Raw genomic sequence first — 25087 nt, 5'->3', positions numbered from 1 at the left:
ACTGTAACCAGCATCAAAATGTCTGGTTGTTGCAAGTTTGCAAGCAAAAGATTTACGACAGGATCTGAACCATTTTAGAGAAACAGGTGCTTCAATTTAACAAGTGACCGTGTTAACTGGTGACTTTTAGCCGAATGGTTGGTTGGAGGAAGTTTTGTAAATCGTCGGCATAGATAATAACCACGAATGAGTATTTAAAAATGATTGAAGGCTTAAACGAGGACACGCGTTCTGTGTTATCAACAGCTGGCGTCACTAAGAGCAACCTACGCATTCAGCTGAGGTTCACCAGTTAACACAGCCATTTGTTAAAACACCAGCGGCTTCTATGGCTGCAAGCTTTGAAAAGAGTCACTACCAATGGACTGTTCTAAACTCAAAACTATGAGTCTGTCATGGTGTTTGATGTTGAATACATGACAACAGACAACATAGTTCCACTTGTAAACTCTTAATTTCTCACTGGCGTAAGGATATATGCCAGGTTTGTCCACCAAGTGCATGGCCACATCTGACCACTAAATATTGTGCCACTTGCAAATACCCTATTCTACCCACTCACTAATAGCACACAAAGTCAACTGTTGTAATATTCTGCATTGCAAATGTTTTCACTAATGCCATCCAAATAATCTGAAACAAAAGGTTCAACACAGACGATTGAACAGTTGTTTATCATCTCAGTGAACTGTTGAATATAGAAAGTGTAAACGCCAATCAATGCTTCTCAGTCTAGTAGCATTGGTAGCAGTTGAAGCGTTAGCACCCTCGATTTGTTGTATCGTAGAAATGGCACTTGAGCTGGAAATAGAAATTGGCCCAGTGCGACAAGCCTAACGGCATATTGCATAAAGTATATGCAATTTTGTTCATTGTTTCTGAATGTATTGTATACTATGCTGTATTGTCATTCTCTGGAGTGATTCTTAGCCAAGTTTTCAGATCAGGAAACACACTGGTTGTTTCTGGAAGGCAAAGATCAGCAGGTCAGCTGCGGTCTGTGGCCAGAGAACCTGGGGGGGAATCAATTAAAATACAATGCGAGTCCAATAGCTCAAAGACGAGGCACTGGTGAGTGTTTGTGTCTATGATTCAAGGGCTGACTTGAAAGGGAATGGTTGGCAATGGACTCAAATAACCTCTCTGTCAGTCTGGATCATTCTTTCCCTGACAGGTGAGCCTTTGTACACATCCCATTCAAATTCACATCACACTCGGGAGTGGATCAGAACACATGAGACGCTGTCAAAAGCACAAAGCTGATGTGAGGGTGAAGTCCCTTCCATTCATACAGAAGACAGGACACTGTATTGCTGTGAGCTGAAAGGAAACAATGCTGAAATGAGAACCGATTGGACCTGTCTGTTTCTGCCAATACATGTCATGAATTGAAATTAAAGTACAGTTGCCAGCTGATGCAATCAAACCAGGGCCTTATTTCCTCAAAACATAATAAAAGTAACACAGCTGTAACATCCATAAAGATCCAGATGTGTTGGTGTAACTAGTGGTGGCGGATAGGAAAAGCATTCACTGTCAAAAGAAATGTTCAATAACTTGTGATGTAAAGAGATTGTCACGTCCAGTATTGAGGGTATCCTCATCGTTATCCTCTTTTTATCCTGAATTTCTTAATGTATCACCAACTTATCCTGCTGTAGATGAACAACCAAATTAGTTTCAAATGTGGATCTACAGATTATCACAATAGGTTCCAATGAATGTATTTATCTCAGCAGGGACAAGACAAAGACATAGAATAGGTTTGCTGATAGAAATAATGGAAAATGTTTTTATTTGTTTTTCAATGGCAAAAAGCAAAGACAAGAGAAGAGGGGACAGGGAAGGCAATCTTATACTTGTATGGCTGTGTGGTGGACTAAAATTATACATGCATTAATTGCTTATATAAACATTTAAGGCAACATGGATTCAGGGGGAAGTGTCTCTGTTTTGGAAGAACCTCATCTACATGATGTTTAATGAACGAACACCATAACAAAGCATGAGGAGCTTTGTAAAATATTTTACTTTGTATAGGCAAGACTCTTCATTCATCTGCAATTCTTTGTTCTCTGCTTTAATACTATTCGTATGCATGCTTTCAGACTCAGAATTATTCTAACTCTGTCCTCTGAAGCATGTGAACTTGTTTGACTCCAAATTCACACTAAATTTATTGTGTGCTTTTCTATCCAGTCATGAATAACTGCTAGGTGTGAGCGCGTGTTTCCTTATGTAAAAAAAAATAAAAAAGCATCCCGAGGGTCCTCTTTCTTACTGTTGTTTGAGATCATATTTACACTTCTAACAAGCTGTACTTGTCTTTAAGACACACAGATATAAGGGTGGATAGTAAATATGCTGTAGTGCATTATATGGACAATAGCCATTGATTTTGGACACAGCCTACCAGAGTTTAGGCTAATGTTAGCAGCTCTGGTCTGCTCTGTTCGATTTGGAGAATTTACATTTAACACAGTGACAAAAACCTTTTGTCTTGTAACCCCTTGCTTGTCTAAATGTGTAAGTTAAGCAGCTGCAGATGGTTATGTTACAAATACATATGAAACAAATACATGTAAAATAACATGCCTCATTATACGTATGATACTAGCATCAACTAGCTGTGTATTTTATGTAATGTATGTGGATCAACTGGTGAGGATGCTGACTTTTTGCCTGCTCAAGTCTTTTCGAAAAGCAGTATACCAATATATTCTGGTACAGCCATTAGTGGAACTGCAGTTCAGTGCACTTTGGCTTCACCAAAAGCCATATTTTGCTCAATCGAAAGTATCATTTATTTCCAGCTTTGGATACATGAATCTTTATTTTTCATCTAAGAAACCAATTCAGTTCTCACAAAAAGTGCTACACAAAACTAAGATTCAGCCACAGCTCTCCTCCTTATATATAAAAGCTAAAAATAATTGATGAAAAAAAAGAAAAGAAAACATGTAATGACGTTGATAATGATGACTAAGAGTTAAAAATAAAATAAAAACACCTACTATACAATTACTGTCATGGCATTGACTGAATCAGACGGCATGCCGGTGACATTGGACACATTAAAGAGACAGTATTAGAAACAGCAAACTGACACAGATGTTAAGGTACGGACAGTGTTGATTCAGTATTAATCCAGAGTCCATGACCAGACTACCAGAGGCACATGCACAACAATGCTCTATATTTCTGGCTGAACCGTGTAGCCAGTCATGTGAAATCTTTAGTTTCTAGTTTCCTTTCAATCCCTGACAGCTGAATCACAGACTGTGACAGACTTTTCTGCAGTCACCTGGTATTTTCATCCCGTTCTGTCACCAATATGTCTTATTGTAAAAGAACAAAGTGGATGGAGGAGGGATATTTAAGTATCCATAACAAAGTGGATATCTTGTGGTAAAAGAATATATCTATCTATATATATTTATATATATATATATCACACAAGTAAAATTAGCTACAGCCATATGTTCCGAGATGATAATAATGCAGGGAAGGAGTCAGAACAGAAATAAATCGTGTTTGCTTTGTTTTTTAATATCAAACCCCCTGTTGCTGGAATGAACTGATGGCTTGCAAAGTGTTCTCAATGTTGCAATCCCAGAAGAAACCACAACATCTCATATGACATCAGAAGTTGTCAGGTTAACTGTTACTTACATTATGCAGTTTAATGGTTTTGTAAATACCACAAATGTTTGTCAGCAATTCGGTGTTAAACTGGATTCATTTTTCTTGAACTGAGTCACAGTTTCTCCTGGACTACAGTCTTATCTCTGTATTTCTGTCTACTTTCCAAGTGTCTACTGTCAAATTTTAATGTCATATAACGGAGGGATCGGATCCCTGCAGTCTCACTTATTCATCATTAATAATGGCAGCACATACATTATTTCTATGCCTTGTTTGGTTGACTTTTATATGTTCATTATATGTGACCATTTGTAGTAACGGAATTCGTGATATGTTCGAGAACACCTACACTACAGATGATCCCACTCATCCGCTCCATCTCTTTCCTTTATCCTGTATGAATCACAATTACTCTCCTCATGCATCCATTACATCCTCTCCCTCTCTTTGTGTGAAAAAGTAATTGTTTTGTGTGCATTTAATAATGCTAGTGGAGCAGAGGGGACGCAGCTGGGCAATTTAGATTTGAATATAAAGATCTCACAGCAGAGTGGATACAGAGCAAGGTGTCTGTGTAATGTAATGTGTGTCAATGTGTGTGGGTGTGTGGCTGGCTCAGGGTGCTTGTGTTGGTACATACCGTATACAGCTCTGTACATTTGCACTTTGATGTTTCCTTACCAGCAGAGGTGGCTGACAGATCCATCACGGTCTCATACAATTCTCTTTGTGAAGTGGCCTTGATCTCTAGCGTGCACGATGACGATGTCGACATGACATACTAAACTGCCTGCTTACATCATCTAAATAGAATAAGATACACAGCACAGAAATACCTGCTCCAGTATATGTTGACATATTGAGCTCATGGTAAAAAAAAAAACTGTATAATTTGAGTGTTTTGGAATATTTTGACCAATTTTAACAATGGCAGATGTTCATGAAAACAGCATGGATGTCCAAAGATATTACAAGGTGTCAAGATGCTAGCCTGTCAGTCAGCTTTAAACTGACATAATTGTAGACGTATATGTTGACATAAGGATTGTCTTGAACAATGTGTGTATAATTAACAATCTAGACTGCTCTACGACAGTTTGCAGATGATTTATTGGGAAACATCTAGTAAAAATATCACCCTGTGAATACATATTTTAACCCACAAAGGCCTATTTTCACTGCTGTCCTCTGATGTGATAAGAGCAGAGAGAGAAGGCATCTTCCTCAGGCTCTCATGATTCAAATATATGTGCATGTAATTGACTGTTTCACATCATTGTGATTAAAATGCTGAAGCACATCTGCTCTCTGCCCACCCCCTCTTTCAGTTCAAGGACACACTGTGCACATTCTGTATTGAACAAAGCTTCAGCCGATTTTCATATGCCAAGCCTGTTGTTTGGTGATAATACAGAATGAAGCCAAAAATAAGTGGTGAATTCAATGCAATTAAAAACTAATCCTGTGACACAAATGGTTGAATATAAATAAATAATATTTACCAACCTTTTCATTATCCGAAGTATTCTTTTAATTGTATGCCACTTATTTTGCCCTAATATTAGTGATTGCAGACACTGACAATGTTAGTATTTTTCACAAAATTGAACTCTTGGTGCACTGTATCACAAAGCCAATAAGCATGCATGTGCAAATTACATTAATTTGGCTGTTGGAAATCTGCTTTACAATTGTACAAAATATAAAACTACTGAAACAATTAAATCTTCTTGTTCCGACTAATTCTCTCTCTCCCCGTCTAATCTAAAAACACCACATTACTGAGGGACAATAGTATTTAAATCCATTTTCATGAAATGTGATGTGACAAAGCAGAATTATTTATGAAATAGCATTGGACTGAGCATATAAACATCTTACACTAATGTAAGTCACTGCACTGCATTGCAACTTAAAGTCTGGCAAATTATATAAGCTCAGAATGTATAAGGCTTTTTTTGTGTGGTGCTGTGAATTCATGTCCGTGTCTGAAACTGCTATGGCTCTAACAATGATCTTTTAGCAAAATCACACCAGTTTCAGTCTCGTTCAAACGTGTCATTACCATTGTTACCGGTGTTATTATTCTTACTTCACTCTGACAAGAATAACATTCTGGGAGCCGCCTAAATACAGGACATTTTACGATGCATTTCCCATTCAAATAGTAGAATGAAAGAAAAATGAATCACTATTCGATGCCAGTGGTGTGGTATAGTATGGACCAATGCTAAACACTGTCAAGAATGAACACACACACGCACACACACACACACACACACACACACACACACACACACACACACACACACACACACACACACACACACACACACACACACACACACACACACACACACACACACACGCACACGCACACACGCACACTCTAGGCAGCATCTTAACGAGCAGCTTAGTGAATAATTGACCTTCAGATAACCTGCTTTGAAGCAGTAAAATTGGTCCTCCAGAAACTGGAAACATGTTGGCAGTATAGAGATGCTTACAGGTCAAAGAGAGAGAGAGAGAGAGAGAGAGAGAGAGAGAGAGAGAGAGAGAGAGAGAGAGAGAGAGAGAGAGAGAGAGAGAATGATAAAAGTGTTGAATTTAATGAAAGTGATCCAATTGTATTTTGAACAGTTTAAAAATGCTTGCATATTTTGTTGAAGACATAAAGTTTTAGTTTTTGTTATGCTACTTCACCAGGTCATAACTAGTTGTATGACTATTCAAAATGTGATTAGTGTGTAGCTCATCAGCGCACCTACAGAGTCTTGATTTAGGTCTCTATTTTTCTGTACCAGAACCACAATGAATCTACAGAACCAGGTGCTTGTATTGAGGCACAGGTCAGCTTTGATTACAAAGAAAAGCCTCAAAAAATGGGAGGCTGGCCCATGGGAGAACACCATGGAAAATCTGAGCTGGAGAAGAGGTCCCAGAAAGCCTTACGACTTTGCCGGCATGAAAAAGCTGCAGCAGACATCACGGCACTGTGTCCAATCCCTTTTGTTTCCCCTGTGGCGATTTGAGAGGGAGAACATGGAAATGGTGGGGCTGTGAACACACTGGTTCAACTGTAAGCGCAGCAGCAGACATCGTATGTGTTCTCTCCCGTCTCCCTGATAGATGATGGAGGAACGGAGTTAAACTGGTGTCTGTATTCCCCACTGGTACAGCCAGAAATCCCACTGTTAACCTGGGGATTGATCACTCCTGAGTACTGCATTCATGAATGGACACAGCTCTGTACCATTAGTTCTGATGGCTCATAATAGCGTGATAATCTCTGCCTGCCGCCTCCTCTCCTGTAGGTGGGGTGGTGTGGGTGCTTTGATATTTGGCCGCCATGAAACATCATATTTGGTTTGTGCTAGATTCCATCAGACATCATGGAGAGCCGGGGAGGGATAGGAGGGATTCTTTGAGTAATAATCACTGTGAAACACAATCACAGCATCAACTTATTCACACCATAACCATGAATGAGGGAGTGGACCAAACACAAGCAGAAACTAATGGCGAAGCGATGTCCGCAGTTGACTTCCATGGGAGGCTGATATATGAGATGTTGCTCGTCATCATCTTCATCTGGAGGCAGCTGTGATCTACAGTTCACAGCAGAGCATCGCAGCAGAGTTGGCGGGTTGCCGAATCCTGACTGGGCAGCGTTGCTAACGCATATTTTCGGTGGAAAAACATGTGAAGATGCTCATGATTAGAGGAGAGTATTATCCATAGAGTCCATTAAAGTGCGGAGCCTGTGTATGTTGAAACAGCAGTTAATTCCTTCTGTGGCTGAGCCTGCCAGGGCACATGCACTCTCACTCTTGAGTCATACTCCTAATCACACAGATTGAAGAAACACATGCAGAGCTCAGACGCAGCATCCAGCAGGAACTCACAAGCTTCAGTTGCTCACTGGGTAGTCTTGCTTTGCCAGCCCCTTCTCCACAGTAGAGGGGTCTGGCTACATATTGCATCTCCCGGATCACTGGGTAAGGTACAATTTGACAAGAGGAGATATTGATTCAGCTGCTGGTATAGAAGCCAGCACCATCATTACGACCCATAGCCAAGCCTGCAGGGTTCCATGAGTATGCTCTGTCCAGCTGTCTGAAAACAACAATAAGACACTAAATTCAGGCCCTAGGTGACACAATATAAAAATATGTTGTTTTTACTTATATGAATTGTGATAAATTATTGTTGAAATATGGCTCTTCCTTGGTCCTTTTGATCGCAACAGCTCAATGGACCGCAGTCAGTTGACAGCCTGTGAAAGGCGAGCGGCACCCATCCCGTCACGTAGCTGTCGAGCTGAAGTCACAGTGGGACTATGTCGGCAGTTTGGAGATTACCTCAACTCACTGTCGCTCGCTGGAGCCGTTCGGTGTCACCGTCAGTAATCAAACTCACTCTCTCTCCCCTCTGCAGTTAGCTATGTTTGTAGCTTAGCTCACCTCAATATGTAGAAATACTCGGGCATAAAAGAAACCTAAATTAGCATTCCAATTGCGTGCCATAATAAGAAAAATAATTCTGCATTTCAGTGTGATGCAAATGAATCATGTAGCAGTAGGAGGCGCAGTCATTGGCCCGTCACCTCAGAGAACGCACCCAAAATGCATTTCTGTTTTGTGACATTAAGTGCCCTGTGGTCCAAGAGTCATTTTTGAGAGACTGATTGCAGGAAAATGACATGTTCATAATTGCGTTTACATGTGTATACATGTATGAGTGACACAGTAATAGAATACAAGACAGCTAATCATACAGAAAAAGCATGATTTCACTACAAAAACATTCAGACTGAAACACTCTGCTTCAAACACATTGATACACAAGCAATCATCTAGAAACATACGTGTTTTCAGTGTCCATTAAACACATACAGCACCATAATCCTCTGAAACCTGTGGTAGTACATGTTTTTACAAACCACATTGCAACATGAGTGTAGTCTTTGCCAGGTATTTACAGTACACATTTCCAATAGTGGCACATTATTACTTGGCTCACACGATGGTGATTGCTTAAGGCAGTCACCCAACACCGCGGTCCTCCCACACACGAATCGTCAAACAACCATGGCTAACAAGGTTATATTATGCTATCTGTATAGTCCATACACTCTGCTCTTGGCTCTGCAATCTGATGTGGACACTGTGTCAACATGTTCCTCATCAAATGACATCCTAAAGAGCATCACGTTACATTGACAGCCTGTCAGGGATGTTCACAACCTCATAAAGCTTGATTTGGAAAGATTTTATGCAAATTAATTTAGTTCATCTTTACACAGTGGATTCAGACACATCAGAATGCTCCAACCAGTCATCAAGCAAGCATACAATTCATTCAACCAAATGGTTTCCAAAGCCTGAACACAATATGCATCAGATACACACTACCCCCATATTACACAGCTTAAAAACCCTGAGTTATCATTTTTGTTGAAATTATAACACTGCTGTTTTTGGATTTGGATTTTAGCAGGTAACAGCAAGACGAAGGCTGATGCCCTACTTTCTGCTCTGAAATTCAAAGCGGCTTTTTACACTTGCTCCCTCTTTCTCCTTCTTCTACAGACTTCTGCAGAGTCTTTTCACACATTCTCTTTCTACCACTTTCTGTGTCTTTTGGTAGCTGCTTTGAAATATAAACTGTATGGTTGACAAATGGTGAGTCAGAATGTGGGAAGATAAATCAGCCCAACTCTGCAATGCTGCCAAGAACCTATCCCTCTATCCATCCTCTTTCTCTCTCCCTCTCCTTGCAGGGATATTTGCATTCACCCTCGTGTACACCTACACCAATCGCTTGCTTACATTTGGAGGCGTGCATCCTTTTCAGAGCCTACAACACTCCTTCCACCCTCTCTATCACTTTCTCCTCTCACTCACAAGCACACCAAACTGTCCACACAATACATGTTTGGAATATGTGCTCGAATACATAAACACAAAATGGGACACTGAGCCTGTAACATTTCCTGAATGTTATAGTCTCTATAAAGCTGCAGGCAGTTTTACAGACGAGATTAGAGGGCTGCTGTTTTGATGCATGACTCATTCACCCCAGAAACTACAAATGTTTAGAACAACCAGAGATCGGATATCACAATGATAACAAAATGGAAGAACATTGGATTTCAAAAAAGAGAAGAAAGAAGTAGAAAATAAACAAAGGACTCCACATTGAGAAACAGCGATTTACACAGCATAGCAAAGTTGTTTGTGGGGGGGAATGAAATATCTAGAAATATGGACAATAAATAGCTCAGAACACTGGAACAAAGAATAAAAGGATGGGATAGGAAAGGCGGAATAAGAAAGCCATGCATGCCATTGCCATTATGTTGTTACAGTAGTCATATTTAACATTCACAATAGAAGATGAAGATAACAGATTGTTATGACAGTGAGTCTAGTAGCATTTATAGCTTATAATGATCCAGATGGCCTTGCTCATGATGACATCCCTTACAAGTAACATGCTGATTGGAACACATGATACCCAAAGTCAATCCAATCTGACCTTTAAAGCTTTTAAACCACATGTAGAAGTTTGCTTTCAGTAAAAGTAAGTCTCAAAACATAAAACCACGTTAATAAAGTCACAAGTGAAATGTGCTCAAAGGTGGCATGGATAAGAGCCAATCCACCACTTGTAGTGATGTCAATAATTCACTACCAAATTCCTTACATTTCAATTCTGAAAATAAATGTTCACGGGAAATTGGAGAAAGTGAAGAATTCATCCTTTTTTCTTCAAAACAAGTTCCAGCTCCACTTACTCCTGTAACGTTTTTGTTTATTTTTTCCTATTTGCTACTTGTTTGTTATAGTCAGAATGGATAAGATTAGTTCACTTATTAATCAACTGAAACTGAAATAGGATGTTGATTGGCGCAAGCAACGAGGTTAATTATTTTCTCCTCGAGTGAATCAATATTTTGCCCTGTGCATGTGTGTGTGCTTGCCTGTTGTGCTTCTGTGGTACGGGCACACACAATTATCACCTCCAATCTAATCAGTCAACAACACAGCAGCCCAAAGATATTTCCATTTAGACAGAATTCACATTCAGTCGGAACACAGTCCCTTTGCTCTTCACCGTTCCCGGCCTACATCAACCACACCACCGTTTCGCTCTCTTGCTCTATGTTGTGTCTTCCTCTTTTAGATTTCTTTTCTACATCTGCTTCTTTCACAGCCTGACCCTGCATTATCCTCTGATCTGTCTCTGGGAATTTGTTTCTACCTGATCTGCCCTTTTATCATTTCTCCTCATCTTTCAGGGGCCAGAAGAGCAGATGAAACAGCCCCATATCGGCTTGAGCATGAGATGACGAAGCCGGGGGAGATAGCAGCAATTGCCATGAGTCCTCCTCTATCTACTATCTGTTGTGTGATCGGCATGCAAGAAGGTCTAGTATTAAGTCACAAAAAATCACTTATTCAAAAGGCAGCACCTACATATAAGGGCTGTCAATCTGCCCCTTTGAATGCAAATCAAATGTTATTCCTTGTCATTTTAAAATATGTTTTTATTTAAAGATCTTGCCTATTTGTATTATTAACACTATAAATTGTATGCCCCGTGATGAGGAGGGAGTGGAAAAAAGTATTTCTTGCCTACTTGAGTATTAGTATTTAGTATATTTAATATTTAGTTTTATTATTATTTAGTGTTATCAGGTATGTTATCTGAAGGCTTAAGGCTTAATACAAATAGTAATACATAATATGTATGATATAACACAAGCAGAGCATAGAGCAAAAATAATTACCTAATAGTGTCACTTGTGATCTAGTGCACAGATTTACATATTTTAAAAAGTGGATACGCAAGCCACTTATATGCTGGTTGGCATAACGTGTCACAATAGCAATCGGCCAGATTCACATAATAAGCTTCACTCCAAAATTTCACATTTATGTCAAACTACAGAAGATGCTCTAACTGCCATTTCACTGAGACTAAACATGAACTACTTCTGCTTTTGTGTGACTTTTATATGAAACTCATTGCATAGTTGATAACATTTGGGTAGTTTCAGAGCATATTTTTATCCTGGGGAACTAAAAACAATGTAATTTACTAGCTGAGAGAAAGGTATGGCTCTATCCTCTTTTCAAATAATTCTGTCTTCAGCTTTAGCCTGCACTCCCTTCAGCAACAATGAGCCACTCACTCCCCTACCTACTATGTAATTAAGCATCTCTAGCTCCTCTGATCAGTCCTCCCCCTTACAAAGGTGATTAAGAAAGGGTATCCTTCTCTCGCACCTGCACTCAATTTGACCAGATTCAACAAAGAAACAAAGACTAAGCTGTGAAGGGGAACCAGGAAAAAACAACAACAAAGGTCCTTTTGTCTTCCCCAGTAAGTCTAGACAAAATGCTAGGATGGCTCAGTGGCTGACTGATACAGGCAATGAGGTGAGGAATCAAATGAAGAAGGGAGGCAGCTGGCATCGGTGAAGCCCTTTGGCTCGGCTCCGTTACTCTGTCACTGTTTTGGTGAGAGACAGGACAAATTTAAGAAATATGATGTGCTATGCTGCACTGTCTCAGTGTGTGACATTGTAATGATGGTCACAGCACAAATCTGTTCTGCACAATTCATATAATCGTTTGTCCTCTTTGAGGCCATTATCATAGAGATGAACACAATCTTTGGGACCATCCATCCATCCTTTATCTGTAACTGCGTATCTATTCGGCTTACAATGGGTGGAGGCAGTGTACACACTGGACAGGTCGCCAGGCTATCACTATGCATCTTTGGGACCAAGACGCACTATAACCATTGGTTAGAGCAGATATTATGGTGTTGGGGTACGGGTCATTCATGTTGTTTATGAAAATAGACAAATTACTTGCATATCATTTCCTGTGCAAGTACAAAGCCAGACTAATTTCTCGTTTTTTATACCAATTCAAGCCCTACCAGCGTCTCACACAACACTGCCATCGATATGACGAAGGAAATGCTCCTTCACAGTCTCTCATCTCCTTTTTTTCTTTTTACATAAATCTCTGGTAAACAAATCTCTATGAATCTCCATACCTCCTATGTCTCATGGCGGAGGTCACTGTCCTTACATTTGCCATAATTACCTTCCAAACTCTCACAGGAAGAGCGGTGTGTGTGGGAGTATATGCTTGCATGTGATCATCAATATGCTGTATCTCTGTGTGTTGGTGCGTGTTGGTGCGTGTGAGTGTGTGTCACAATCTAGGAGGCTTTCATCATATACAATACAGGACACTGCCTAGAAGCTGCTTGACAAACTATGTAAAGAATATGATGACAAGAATTCTGAATTCAGTTCCAATCCAGGTCCACATACTGGCCTCTCGCTCCTGTTCCAGTAGCAGAGCAGGAAGAGACACAGGCAGGAAGAGATACCATTAGAACTTTACCCCATAAGTAAATATTGCACTGTGTAAGCATTAATGTAACCATTGTATAATAATTGAATGTATTTCTATTTGTTCAGACAGATTGTTCCACTGGTAAAGAGAAATGTTTTTGGCCATTAACGTACATACAGTATTTATGTATATATTTCTGTGATTTAAATAGCTGCTGATGATGCAGATTATGCTGCCCTAAATGAAACAAAAATAGACCTGAAGCTTGAAAAAATGTGTATCATTGTGGATTGATACATTGTGGAAGTGTATCTGTTATATGAGACGTGTGAGGAAATTTCCTGTTTAAAAAAATAATTTGTTAAGCAGAGTGATGGCTAAAAAGTAATGTCTTTACAAATCCTTTTCATGAAAGATTAAAACATAAAGACAATTCATAATTCAAAAAGGCAAGGTAACTTGTTGCATCACAGATTTTTCATTTTGTTAAAAAAAAGAAAAGAAAAGAGGATGAGTTGGAAATCTCAATGGTTTATTTCAGCATTGTTTTAATTTTGGGTAAGCAATAAATTAAGTGTATAAAGAACACATTGTAAAGTCTACATTTACATCAATGAAGTCATCTACCATGACAATCTCCTAAAGTGTGTCAGACTGCGTAACATGGAGTGAAAGATATCCCTCATTACCACTCCTATTGCTTCTTGACTCTTCAATTCCACTGTAAGGCAACACAGACATGGATCTAACAGTCTTATCATCCATTGTGTTGTAAAGCACACAGTTTTCCATGTGACATAACTGGGCGCTGAGATAAGCGTGCTGAGTAGCTCATTGTCTCTTATCAGTCACACAGGCTCCAAAACATCCTTTCATTTGTCAGTCATTCTCTGCTTATGCATCTCTGCATGTGATGAATTGAGTTGTGCATTACGTAATGTGTTTAAACGTGACAACACAGTAGAAGAAAACATGCTCAATATGCATATGCACACCTCCTCACCATCACGTGGCGCAAACATGAAGTCCCAACATGCCAAATCACGTAATTCAAAGGGACTGATCTAGTTAAAGACTTAAAAATTAAATGTGCCACTGCATCTGCAGCGTAGCTAAAAGCATTCGCAAAATTTCTTCATGGTTTGTGATTATAAAGGCATAACCGCCATTCAGTCAGACCCATGGCTTCATTTGCATTCTTTCCACTAAAATATTAATGCAAGAAAATGTGCTAGCGTGGGAAAGACGAGTAGAGGAATCAAAACTGCGAGAACATAAAATTATACTGTTAAAAGATGATTAGAAAGCAATAGCATATAGCGGCCTTAATACCAGAATATGAATACAGTCCACTCTGTAATTACAATTATGGCAGCTTTAACATTTTAGCAGGTTTACTGGGTGGGTGTAATTTGAAATGGATTAAAAGAGTTTAATCAAACAGACAGCAGAGAAATTATTTGTCAACCTCGACTGAAAAAGTGGAGTCAAAAGTGCTGTAAACTTTGTACCGAGGTCATCCAGGTATACTGGTATTGTTGCTGAAGGAGGCACGTGGAGAACTCACAGGGCCAGTAGACTTTAACTTAAGTGCTTGTCAGATAAATGGTAAATGGCCTCATTTATATATTTGTCCAAAGCACTTTACAGGAATGACTGACATTCACCCATTCACTCACACATTCACACACCGACGGCGGAGTCAACCACGCAGGGCGTGGAGCAATTAGGGTGAGGTGTCTTGCTCAGGGACACCAGGCACTCAGCTAGGAGGAGCCGGAGATCGAACCAGCGATCTTGCGGTTACCAGCCAACCCGCTCTACCTCCTGAGCTAAACCCCCCAGATGGTCAAACTACGACGGTGTATAAGGGACACTGTAGGGAAAAAGAAAAAAAAATGGAGCCGAGAGAGGTGGGCAATATTCTGAGAAAAACAGTCACAAATTTGCGACTTTAAAACTAGCAAATTTGCTAGTTTTAAAAGCGGCAAATTTGCTAGTTTATTACAATGCTAATAACCGGCATTTATTCTAGTTAACGTCCCATGAATGTCGCTTTTATCTTTCTAATTAATCCATCCCAATGTGTGACAACGCTTTGCTAAGGTCCTTATGATGATGGCTGTGATGGGTTATTGTTGGTTAATTTTATATGGGCCAAATTGTCACTTTATTGGTGTTTATTAAATCGGGTGGTTTGGCTAAGCTAGCGGTAGGTTACGATGCTAACAACCGGCATTTATGCTAGATAATTTCCCATGAATGTCGCTTTATCTACAGCCCTTTACTGTATACAGGGTGATTTATACTATTATACATTATAGGTGGGCTTGATGCTAACCAGCAGTGACAACCGTTGCCATTCCTATTTGCTACTTTTTCCCCTTTAAATGTCCATACTAACCAGAGTAAAGGTCTCAAGGGGCTTGGTGAAAAGAGAAAATTTTACATTGTTGCAAAGTAAGGCAAGGAAATGTCTATGTGTCAGTCTAGAAAATAAGTAGGAAGCTGTATAGAGTGAGAACAGGTGTGGTTACTTTGCAACAGTCTGATGCTGTTCGCACAAATTTAGCTAGTGGATCTGATGTGCACAATTGCAGCTTGACAATGTGCCTGACTCCAATTAGGGTTGCCAATTAGAGACTACAGCTGGATCACAGATTTGCAGTTAATCAGCTGAAAGGGGAATGCCTTCATACACCATGGTGTGTAAGTGCCCCTTTGCCTGTGCTCTGTGTTGCAACTCGCGCAGCAGTTCGCAATGTGTGCTGTCACAAAAATAGAGCGCTACATCTTTGACTTTCAGCTTCTGTGGTACGCACGTTAAATGTTCTGTCTCTCTCACTCTGCGCTTTGTGCTTTGTACCCACTAAAGGTGCCCCAACCTGTTATGGCAGGATATTCAAGGCTCACATATATGCATCGATATGTTCACACACAGATGTATACAGGCACACTGACTCATACGGGCCTCTTTTTACATTTTCTTTCCCTGTTCCTCTCAGCTGGAGGGCATGGTACAGTCGATAGGATGTCAAATTCTTCAGACAACATAGGAGACTTTATTGTTTGTTTGTTAGTGTGTGGGCACATGTGAGTGTGCGCAGCCTTATGAGCAAGAGGGCTGATGAGTAACACATCTCGGCAACACTGTACCCAACTTTTGTTGATGTTTCAACTAAGAGATAAAATATTATCTTTTGTTGTAGAACTCTGATTATCCGAGCTTCCATTCCCCCATTCCCACTCCCTATATAGTTTTATACTTTCAGTTTAGATATACATGACTTACATTTATATATTGCCTTCTACTCTTCCAACCACTCAAAGAGATTTACATTACATGTCAACAATCACACTGATGGCAGAGACTACCATGCAAGGTGCCACCTGCCAACAGGATCTAATCTAAATGCTCATTCGCTCAACAGTGGCACAACTTGGGGTTCAGCAGTAGTGATCGAAACCACGATCTTCTCGTATATTTCCGTAAAACTGTAGTTAAGTGTTCTCGTGACAGAGCAAACAAAGAATGATGAGAAGGGGAGTACAAACCTGCTAGCAGCTTTGAGTATTATAACAACTTCCGTATACAAGGATTTGAAGGCGCTCAGTTGATCAAACAATGTTCATTCTGCTGCTGATTGTGCTAAGACAACAACATGTATGATTGGTAAGTGCCAGTGCATGTACTCCATACATGGTCTTAAAAGCCCATGATCTTAGTTGACTCTGACTTGTCTACATTTTGCAATGTATCGTTTTGCAGAAAGTGGACTGTGAATATATACCAGTGGCATTTCCCCGATTATTCTCATTGCTACTATTAATAGAAAGATGACCTTTCATCCCTTGAATACCTCACCATCCCAAGCAGAGTGGACTAAAGTCCAAAGAGCAATGACTGGCAACTGGGGTGATAACAATGAAGAACATGAGAAGGATGTAAATAATTATTGAAACCATTCTATTGTAACAACATAGACGATTGATTTAAGGATGAGTGCTGGAAATTCAGAATAAAACGCAGCTTGTTCAAAAGCAAAACCAAACATAAAACATACCCTTAAAATGCATATTAATATTTAATTCGTTTGAAGGCTTATTATGTCTTAGATATCATTATTTTAAATATGTATATGAATTCTGCATAATATGGAGCATTGATACACTATGTACTTTTCTACACAGAATAGCCTAATTTGCATGAGGACAAAAGGCTTTCCTCCTATCGCTATTTAACACTTCAGTGGCTAAAGAATAAATGAATGCAATCAAGCTGAAACCAACCACAGAAAATATTTTCACACATGTACAAAGAGATAATCGACTGCCCCCCCCCCCCCCCCCCGCGCTTCAAACATGACAAAACACCCATGGGGAAACAAAAGATCTGAGATCAGTGTTCTGTACCCTCGTACTTCCAACTATCACAAGTCAAAGTTACCTGCCGACCTTAGCTAGCTAGCCAGATGGTCAGTAACTGATACGACCTATGGCATGTGTGTTATAGCCTTTTCGAATTCTCAATTTTGTGAACTTGTTATGACAGAAACAATGCTGCCGTCAGTCTGTCGCTGGCCCGTGCCAGGCCCCTGTCAAAAAAAGACACTTGGCTGCCAGCCCCTTTAAAAAAAAAAAACGTGCCACTTGGTCTAACAATGTTTATGACAGAAACTCTGCATAGTTCTTTCTCTGTCTCTCGCACATATACCTGTACATACACAGGTTCAGAGATATTTATGTCAGAGAAAGGGACCTTGAGAAAAAAGTGCGTAGGGGAAAAGAAAAGGAGATGAAGAAGAGAGATGAGATGAATTTTAAGGAGGAGGAAAAAGCAAAAAAAAAGAGAGGCCAAGACAGGTAGAACAGAAGCAGAAAATACCACGTAGCCTCACTCTCTTCTTTCCTCTTTTTTACCACTGGAAAATTAGTCAACAGGACACACACAAAAAAACTAAATGACAAAAAGGTTGTCATCATCCATCCATCCATTTTCTACCGCTTATCCTGTATTCAGGGTCACGGGGGGGCTGGAGCCGATCCCAGCTATCATTGGGCGAAGGCAGGGTACACCCTGGACAGGACGCCAGTCTATCACAGGGCCAACATGTAGAGACAGACAACCATTCACGCTCACATTCACACCTACGGACAATTTAGAGTAACCAATGAACCTATCCCCACCCTGCATGTCTTTGGACTGTGGGAGGAAGCCGGAGAACCCGGAGAGAACCCACGCTTACACGGGGAGAACATGCAAACTCCACACAGAAGGAACCCGGGCCGACCCGGGGATCGAACCCGGGACCCTCTTGCTGTGAGGCGACAGTGCTACCCACTACACCACCGTGCAGCCCAGGTTGTCATCATGATAAAGAGAAATTGCAGAGGAACGTGGAGCATATGGGTGCTTTTCCTTTTTCCCTCCAAATGATAATGTAGATTGGATTGTTATATAGCAGGAAGAAAATGAGTGGACCAACCAAACCAGAAATACCACTGTGAATGGAACCTTGACTAAAGACCAGGACTAATTAAAAGAATGGGGGACAAAACAACAAAATCAGACCATTGAAACACCACAGTCGCCCACTCATGGATTCAGCCCATTAGCAAATACATGTTAAGACAACCTGATACCAAAACAGTAGTGAAAATCCAGTTAACATTCATAGTATCTGCTACTATCTGCATATTACTTGGCCCAAACTTTTTTCTGGTGAAACCCTGAATTATGTGGTCACAATATGAGACAGGATTCTTACATTATCTGCTGTCAAAAGTTGTACCATTGTATCATTACAAATGAATACAAAAAGGACATAATTAGTTTGGTTGAGCGGGATACAACTGAGCCCAAACCACATTTAGACATTTTCTGGAAATGCATGAGAACTTCTCATACATGGAAGTTTCCACAGTCACGGGGAAACATGCAACAGTCAACGTGTGCCGTTAGGAAACACTCATTAAAAGAGGTGTTGTGCAGGCTAAAGATAGAACAAACAATATGCAATGGTTTATAAAAAGTCTATGGTTCAAGGAAAAATACACTCTGCTATAGTTCATTCTGTTTCAAAATAAACCGTCATACTCATATTACTTTTCCTTTAATCCAGGGGTAAACTACAACACAGCAGAGCCATTAATTCTATTACCCTGCATCCTACAAGGGTAAAGTAAGGACAGAGTGCAGTGTGCGGTTATTAGCAGCTTAATATTGCTGCTCCATCCCTTTTCTATTACACTACCAGAGCAGCACTTTTGCTTGCTCACCTTTGGCGGCAGTAAAAACTGCCATTACTCTAGTTTACAAATAGAGGGCTGCAAATCCTATTACGTGTAATTCAATCACGACCAAGTGAGTCACCAGGCAGGACTTATGTGTCGTTGTGATTACGTGTGTACGTGCTCATATGGAAACAGTGTTTGTGTTAACAGTAATGATAGCATTAATATGTAAATAGATCACGGTGCGTGCAAATACATCCAATATTCTTAATCTGGGTAGCATCTGATTACATCACTGGCCACTTTCTGTAGAAGCCGAGCTACCGATTGCAAAATAATCAGTATGTTTGCAGGCCTGCTCACACAGTCAGCAAAGCCAATGCACAGTGTGACAACGATGAATGCTTAATTAGTGACTATCTGATGGTATTGGAAGCTGTCACACACAGTGTAAGACGGAGTAATTAGCAATGGACTGTAACAGCTGCTTATTTACAAAGAGTGACCTCCACCCATTTTCCGTTCATGTTCTATTGGAAAAATTCAGTTCACTAATTGAATGCTGCTGGTCAATGAACACATGGCTGCTGATGAGAGGGTGTGCCCTCAAAAGTAAAGATGCAGATCTTACCAACTGTTGTCAATGCTGGCTAACTTAACGATTGACTCAGTACTGTCAAAAAATGTATGGTTGGGCGCGCAGTTGGTGGCGTGGTTAGAGCGCATGCCATGTACGAATGTACATAAGCAGCAGACCCCGGTTCGAATCCTTTCCTGCATGTCACACCCCCCTCTCTCTCCTATGTTTCCTATGTTTCCACTGCTAATAAAGGCGTCTATGCCTAAAAAAAAAGTCTTGACAGTGCCTTTTGCTGGCAGAGGAGGACATGCAATATCAGCTTTAGGCAAGTCTATTGATCTTGTCAGTCTTTGATATCACATCCAGAGATATTATGAATCGATATCAAAAACATTTACTATACTTATCTAAGTATAATGTTTCAGTATTATTTAGACTTGGTAGCCAGTTAATCAGGTGAATACACTAGGCCCAGGCCAGCCCAGGCCCATGTAGCATCTCAAAAATAATCTGGCTATGATTTACAGCATTTCTGTAAGTGGCAAACGGATCAATTTTAACTGTCATATTTTATAAACAAGCTGTTGATATCAATACAAACCCTCATCCTGTTTTCATCCTTCCTCGTTTTTTTCTTTTCCATTTTGCTCTCCATCTATTTTCTCATTCTTGTTCTCTTTTCTATGATCAGATTGACTGTTATGAGAACTGACTGTCTATCAGACTGGGCAATTCCATTAACTGAACCCTTTATTGAAAGTACATCCACTTTCATGGAGCCAACACTCAAACCAATAAGAGACCAACACACGCGCAGACACACACACACACACACACACACACATTTGTGCACACAATATTGACACAGGTAGACAGCGCACATGAATGCACAGTCAGCAAGCGGGACATGGGGGTTTAGGTACAGTAGAGAAAAATAAGCACATGAACACACAGAGACAATCACGCATACACTTTTCATGCTCGTTCTCTGTTCTACTTGCTACCCAATAAACCAAATCTCACCATATTTTGGTAATCTCACCTCAGGCAGGGGGAGTGTCCTGGGAGCCCACTGCAGAGAGCCTCATTGCCAACCCACTGCGCCAATCTTGATGACATCGTCACTATGCACCATTCACAAGAGCAGGACCAGTCCTTTTGACACACTGCAGGGCATGACAACACTGTCCAATCAAATCAGTACTGTGTAACAACAGTGCTCAGTTTTATCTTGTGTGTTTCTTGATCACTATGCAAGGTTTGCCTTCCACCCATTTCTAAATTCAGGACTGAAAAAAAGTGATTCGTCATTCAGTTGTAAATTACTACTCTAGTTTACCACATGGGGTTATGTGGTTGCTAGGAGAGAGAGTGAAGGAGGTAGGGGCCACACGTGAATACAGAATACATGAGAGATTCAGCAGTCCAGATGTTCCTATTGAGTTCATCTCTAAAACTGCTACACACAGATATCATGCTATATGTTGAATCCAAATGTATTTGGTGACATAGTAGGTCCTGTGTATTTGTACTTCAGACCAAAGCGGTCTGATGATCACAGAAATTCTCATACATAACATATTCTCTCTCTTTAAGCCAACAGTAAGTCTCGGCTGTGGCTATTGGCCTATGATGTCATAGAGTGTGTTTCTGCTAGTAAACATGACACATTTTTGTGTGCAGAGCCGAGGTGGTGGCAGATAAGTGACAACTTTTTTTTTATCTTCTGTAACCAGTGTTGCATGGAAAGCATGGCAGAATTAGCAAGCTAGCTAAGAAGGCAGCCATCCGCTTGTGTGTTTAGCCTCCAGCCAACACTGTGACGTAATTACGATGGTGGTTTTAAAAGATGGATATATGGCTGATATTTTTGACAACCAGTTGTTATGTTCCTGAATAACAGCATATACCTTTGTCTATTTCTGTCTTCCTACTATATATTTCTCTTCCTCTCTTCACTAACATTTCTAACCCCGAGTACAGCCATGATTATTGCAACGCCTCAATCTGCTTACTTAAGCACACCTGGCCAATACAATATAACCATCTCTAGATAGACACCCATCTTTTGGTCTATTGTACTGCCAATGATCTACTTGCCACAGTGCCGTTTGTGCAGCAGGATTCAATGCCATCAGAAAAATACAATACTATGTTTGCATAGTATGAATTGTAAATGTAAGATTATGTTATTAAAAGGCATGAGCCTTTGTTAAGCTTATGATGTACTCAATGTGATCATAATGAGCTTATGCCTTGTAATGTCTTTTAAGTACTTAAGTCTTGCTTTAGACAAGACTAAGCCTTGTTAACTCCACATCCTCTCACTTTTGAGGCTTTGGATGAAAATTAAATTGACTGGTCAACTATACAAGTTGGTTCCATATGATGTGAGGCCCGAAGACTAACCAATGTTTTTATACACACACATTAAAAGGGATCTATTTTGCCCTGTTTACATCTGTTATAAACATGTCTTGGGGGATCCAAGTCACAAGTGAACAGCTGTTAGTATGTCAGTTCACACTAGCATTAGAATGTGTCACTGGTATCAAGTGACCACTTATGATCAGATCTCACTTCCACGCACATCAATGCCAGGTGTAAACGGGGTCTTTGCATTGGACTTTGAAGAGAGGAAGTTGCTATGGTTACCATGCCAGTATATCTATAGAAAGCAATGCCGTCAAGTGCTCCCATCCGCTGCTTCGAGATAGAATATTGACATTGTCATTGACTGACATTATTAGACTGTATTAGACTAGACTGTTGTGTCACAAAACATATACCAGGCTGGTTGTACTTTCCTAGTAAGACAGTGTCTGTGAAAATACGGTATATTATTTGCAATCATCCCAGTACAGCAGGACGGACATTCTCCTGAATGATTACATATTTATGGATCAGTAATGTCCGTCCCAATACCAAGCTCAGATGAGTTTTATAATCAGACTATGCATTGAGTGAGTATCCGGGTTATTAAAAGGTTATTGACAAAATGCTTTTCTGACAAAGCAACCACATACCATGGAAACTAAGTTACAATGATCACTCTTCTGTCAATACTGACGAGCACAAATGCACATACTGTACACTCAGGCACTGCATTCAGGGAGACATGCATGCCTACACCACACACACTAGAAACCACCTTCGACAAAGAGCCCACATAACAACAGTCCCACACAGTCGATCAATAATGTCACCTGAGTGTTTAACTTTGAGCCCCCGAAGATCAATACAGAAAAAAATATATATTTCAATCAAATAAGCATTTGGCAGCATCTATGGTATTGGGTCAGTTCCAGCAGACAAAAAGAAGAGAAGCAGACAAAAAGAAGAGAAACAGACAGGGGACCAGCTTGAAATTGCATGTTTTACATGCGGACTGGGTGAGAACAAACCCTTGGTTGGTTGTGTGTGCAACACTAACAGCGTTGATGCAGAATGAAAGCAAATGGCAGGACTTACTATGGTACCATTTATGATTTAGAAATGACTACCACTATATACGGTGCTAATACAGCAAATGCAAAGGAAATACAAAGGAAGGAATATGGAGAGAAAATAATGCATTTAAAAAAAAATAAGAGATACAATGAGAAAAGATGGCAGGTAAATGTTCAAAGCAAGAAAAGGAAGAACCTTCAGACAGGCTGTGAAGGACAGAGGAAGGGTGAATTGAATAAATAAGCAGAAATAAGAGGGGGGAGAAGGCAATGGCAGGCGTGGCAGAATGCGAAACAGCACAATAGAGAAATGTAAGTATGTGAGAGGATGCAATTGGGAGAAAGAGACAAAGAGAAAGAGAGAGAAAGAGAGTCAGTGACAGGCCACATGGGAGCAGAGGAAGGTGTGTGCAGCATGTCAATACAAATGCTAAGTCACTCAAGGGCTTCCATCCAGCTGAATCGCAGCCTTGCCTCACAGTCCAGCATTCATCAAAGAGAGCCTCCTATTCTCATTTCGTTCTCTCTCCTTCAAATATTCAAACGATGTCACAACTTCCTCTGTCACCATCTCGTTTGTTTCGCCAGAGAAATCACTCTGTCCGTCCGTCTATTAACCCGGAACGACCAGCAGTGCGGCTGCTGCAGAATCAGTAATCGCTTGCTTCCCTAAAGGCATACTGGGTATAATGAGGGTGTAATCTCCTACCTGGGTTGCAGTCACATGTTCTCTCTGACCCCTGTGACCGGGTGACCCAGGGGATGGGCCACTGGACAGACAGTTCGGAGCCTGTGACATGACAGTCCAGCAACATTAAATGATAAGGCTGAAAGAGGGATGAGAATTAGAAGAGATGGGGGAGGGGTGGTGAAGGAAGGCCCCTTCCTGGAGACACACTATCGCAGGGTCACAGATTTGTGTGTGAGTAGATAAACGATGTCTTTATTTATTTATATGTGTAGACTTTTCTAGTGTGTCTTCAGACAAGAGTGAGGGAGGAAGAGAGCCGATGAGGGTTAAAGGATACATCCGTATACCGCCTGTCCTGGAGCCAATGGCCAGTATCTTCTGCACAGGGTCAAAGGCCAAAGCAGTGGGCTGGTAAGGAAAACCATGACGAACCGTCTGTAAGGAAAAACAAAGAACAATATTTTTAATTAAAATATAAAAACCTTTAAGAAACAGAGTTGCGGTAGTGAAATTATTTTTCCTAGCCTTCTGATATTCTACTGTGTGTTGAATCCAGTTATAGCTTTGTCATTTCAAAAGCTAAATTTCCCTTTGAAAAAACTGTGACCTTTGATTTTGATAGAAAAAAAGATGACATGATAAATCATGTGATTGTGCTCTGATTAAATGGTTAAAGAAAACTAATGATAACTAATGATGTTGACGACATTGTCAAGGACATACATTTTATTGTCATCAAACATTCTATCCAGCTTACAAATAGTTATATAACCACGTTTCCCTAGGCAAAAAGACAAAGCCTTTCAATGATTAGAAAAACATTTTCCTGTCACAATCTCATGTGTCTGCTGTGGTTTGCTGTGACAAGATTGTGTAAAACAAATACAACCATACATGCAGTTGTAAACACACATTCCTACCATTGCTTGTATTTGGATTTCAATTAACATTCAGGAATACTCAACACATTTAAATCTCTGGTCTAAGATTTGTCAATTGAGCCAAAATTTAGCCAATAGTAGCCATGAGGTCCGCATAGCTACTATTGACTAAATTTTCCAATCCAATATTCTCTCACTCTCCTGCTCCTGCTCACGGCTCG

General features: G+C 40.3%; 1 protein-coding gene across 12 annotated transcripts in view; it reads right to left on the bottom strand.

Annotated features, from left to right (window-relative positions):
• The window catches only part of stxbp5l (syntaxin binding protein 5L), a 110900-nt gene that overhangs the window by 68273 nt on the left and 17540 nt on the right, over window positions 1-25087 (bottom strand). For all 12 annotated transcript variants that reach the window (XM_084022360.1, XM_084022366.1, XM_084022364.1 and 9 more), the window contains exon 2: window positions 24323-24420. In XM_084022360.1, coding sequence (XP_083878486.1) covers window positions 24323-24420 — 98 coding nt within the window. The remainder of the gene's footprint in view (window positions 1-24322; window positions 24421-25087) is intronic.

Source organism: Eutrigla gurnardus, assembly GCF_963514095.1.
Source record: "Eutrigla gurnardus genome assembly, chromosome: 12".
NCBI classification, from domain to species: domain Eukaryota; kingdom Metazoa; phylum Chordata; class Actinopteri; order Perciformes; family Triglidae; genus Eutrigla; species Eutrigla gurnardus.
Note: the sequence above shows the minus strand (reverse complement) of the source record. Positions and strands in the feature narration are given on the sequence as shown.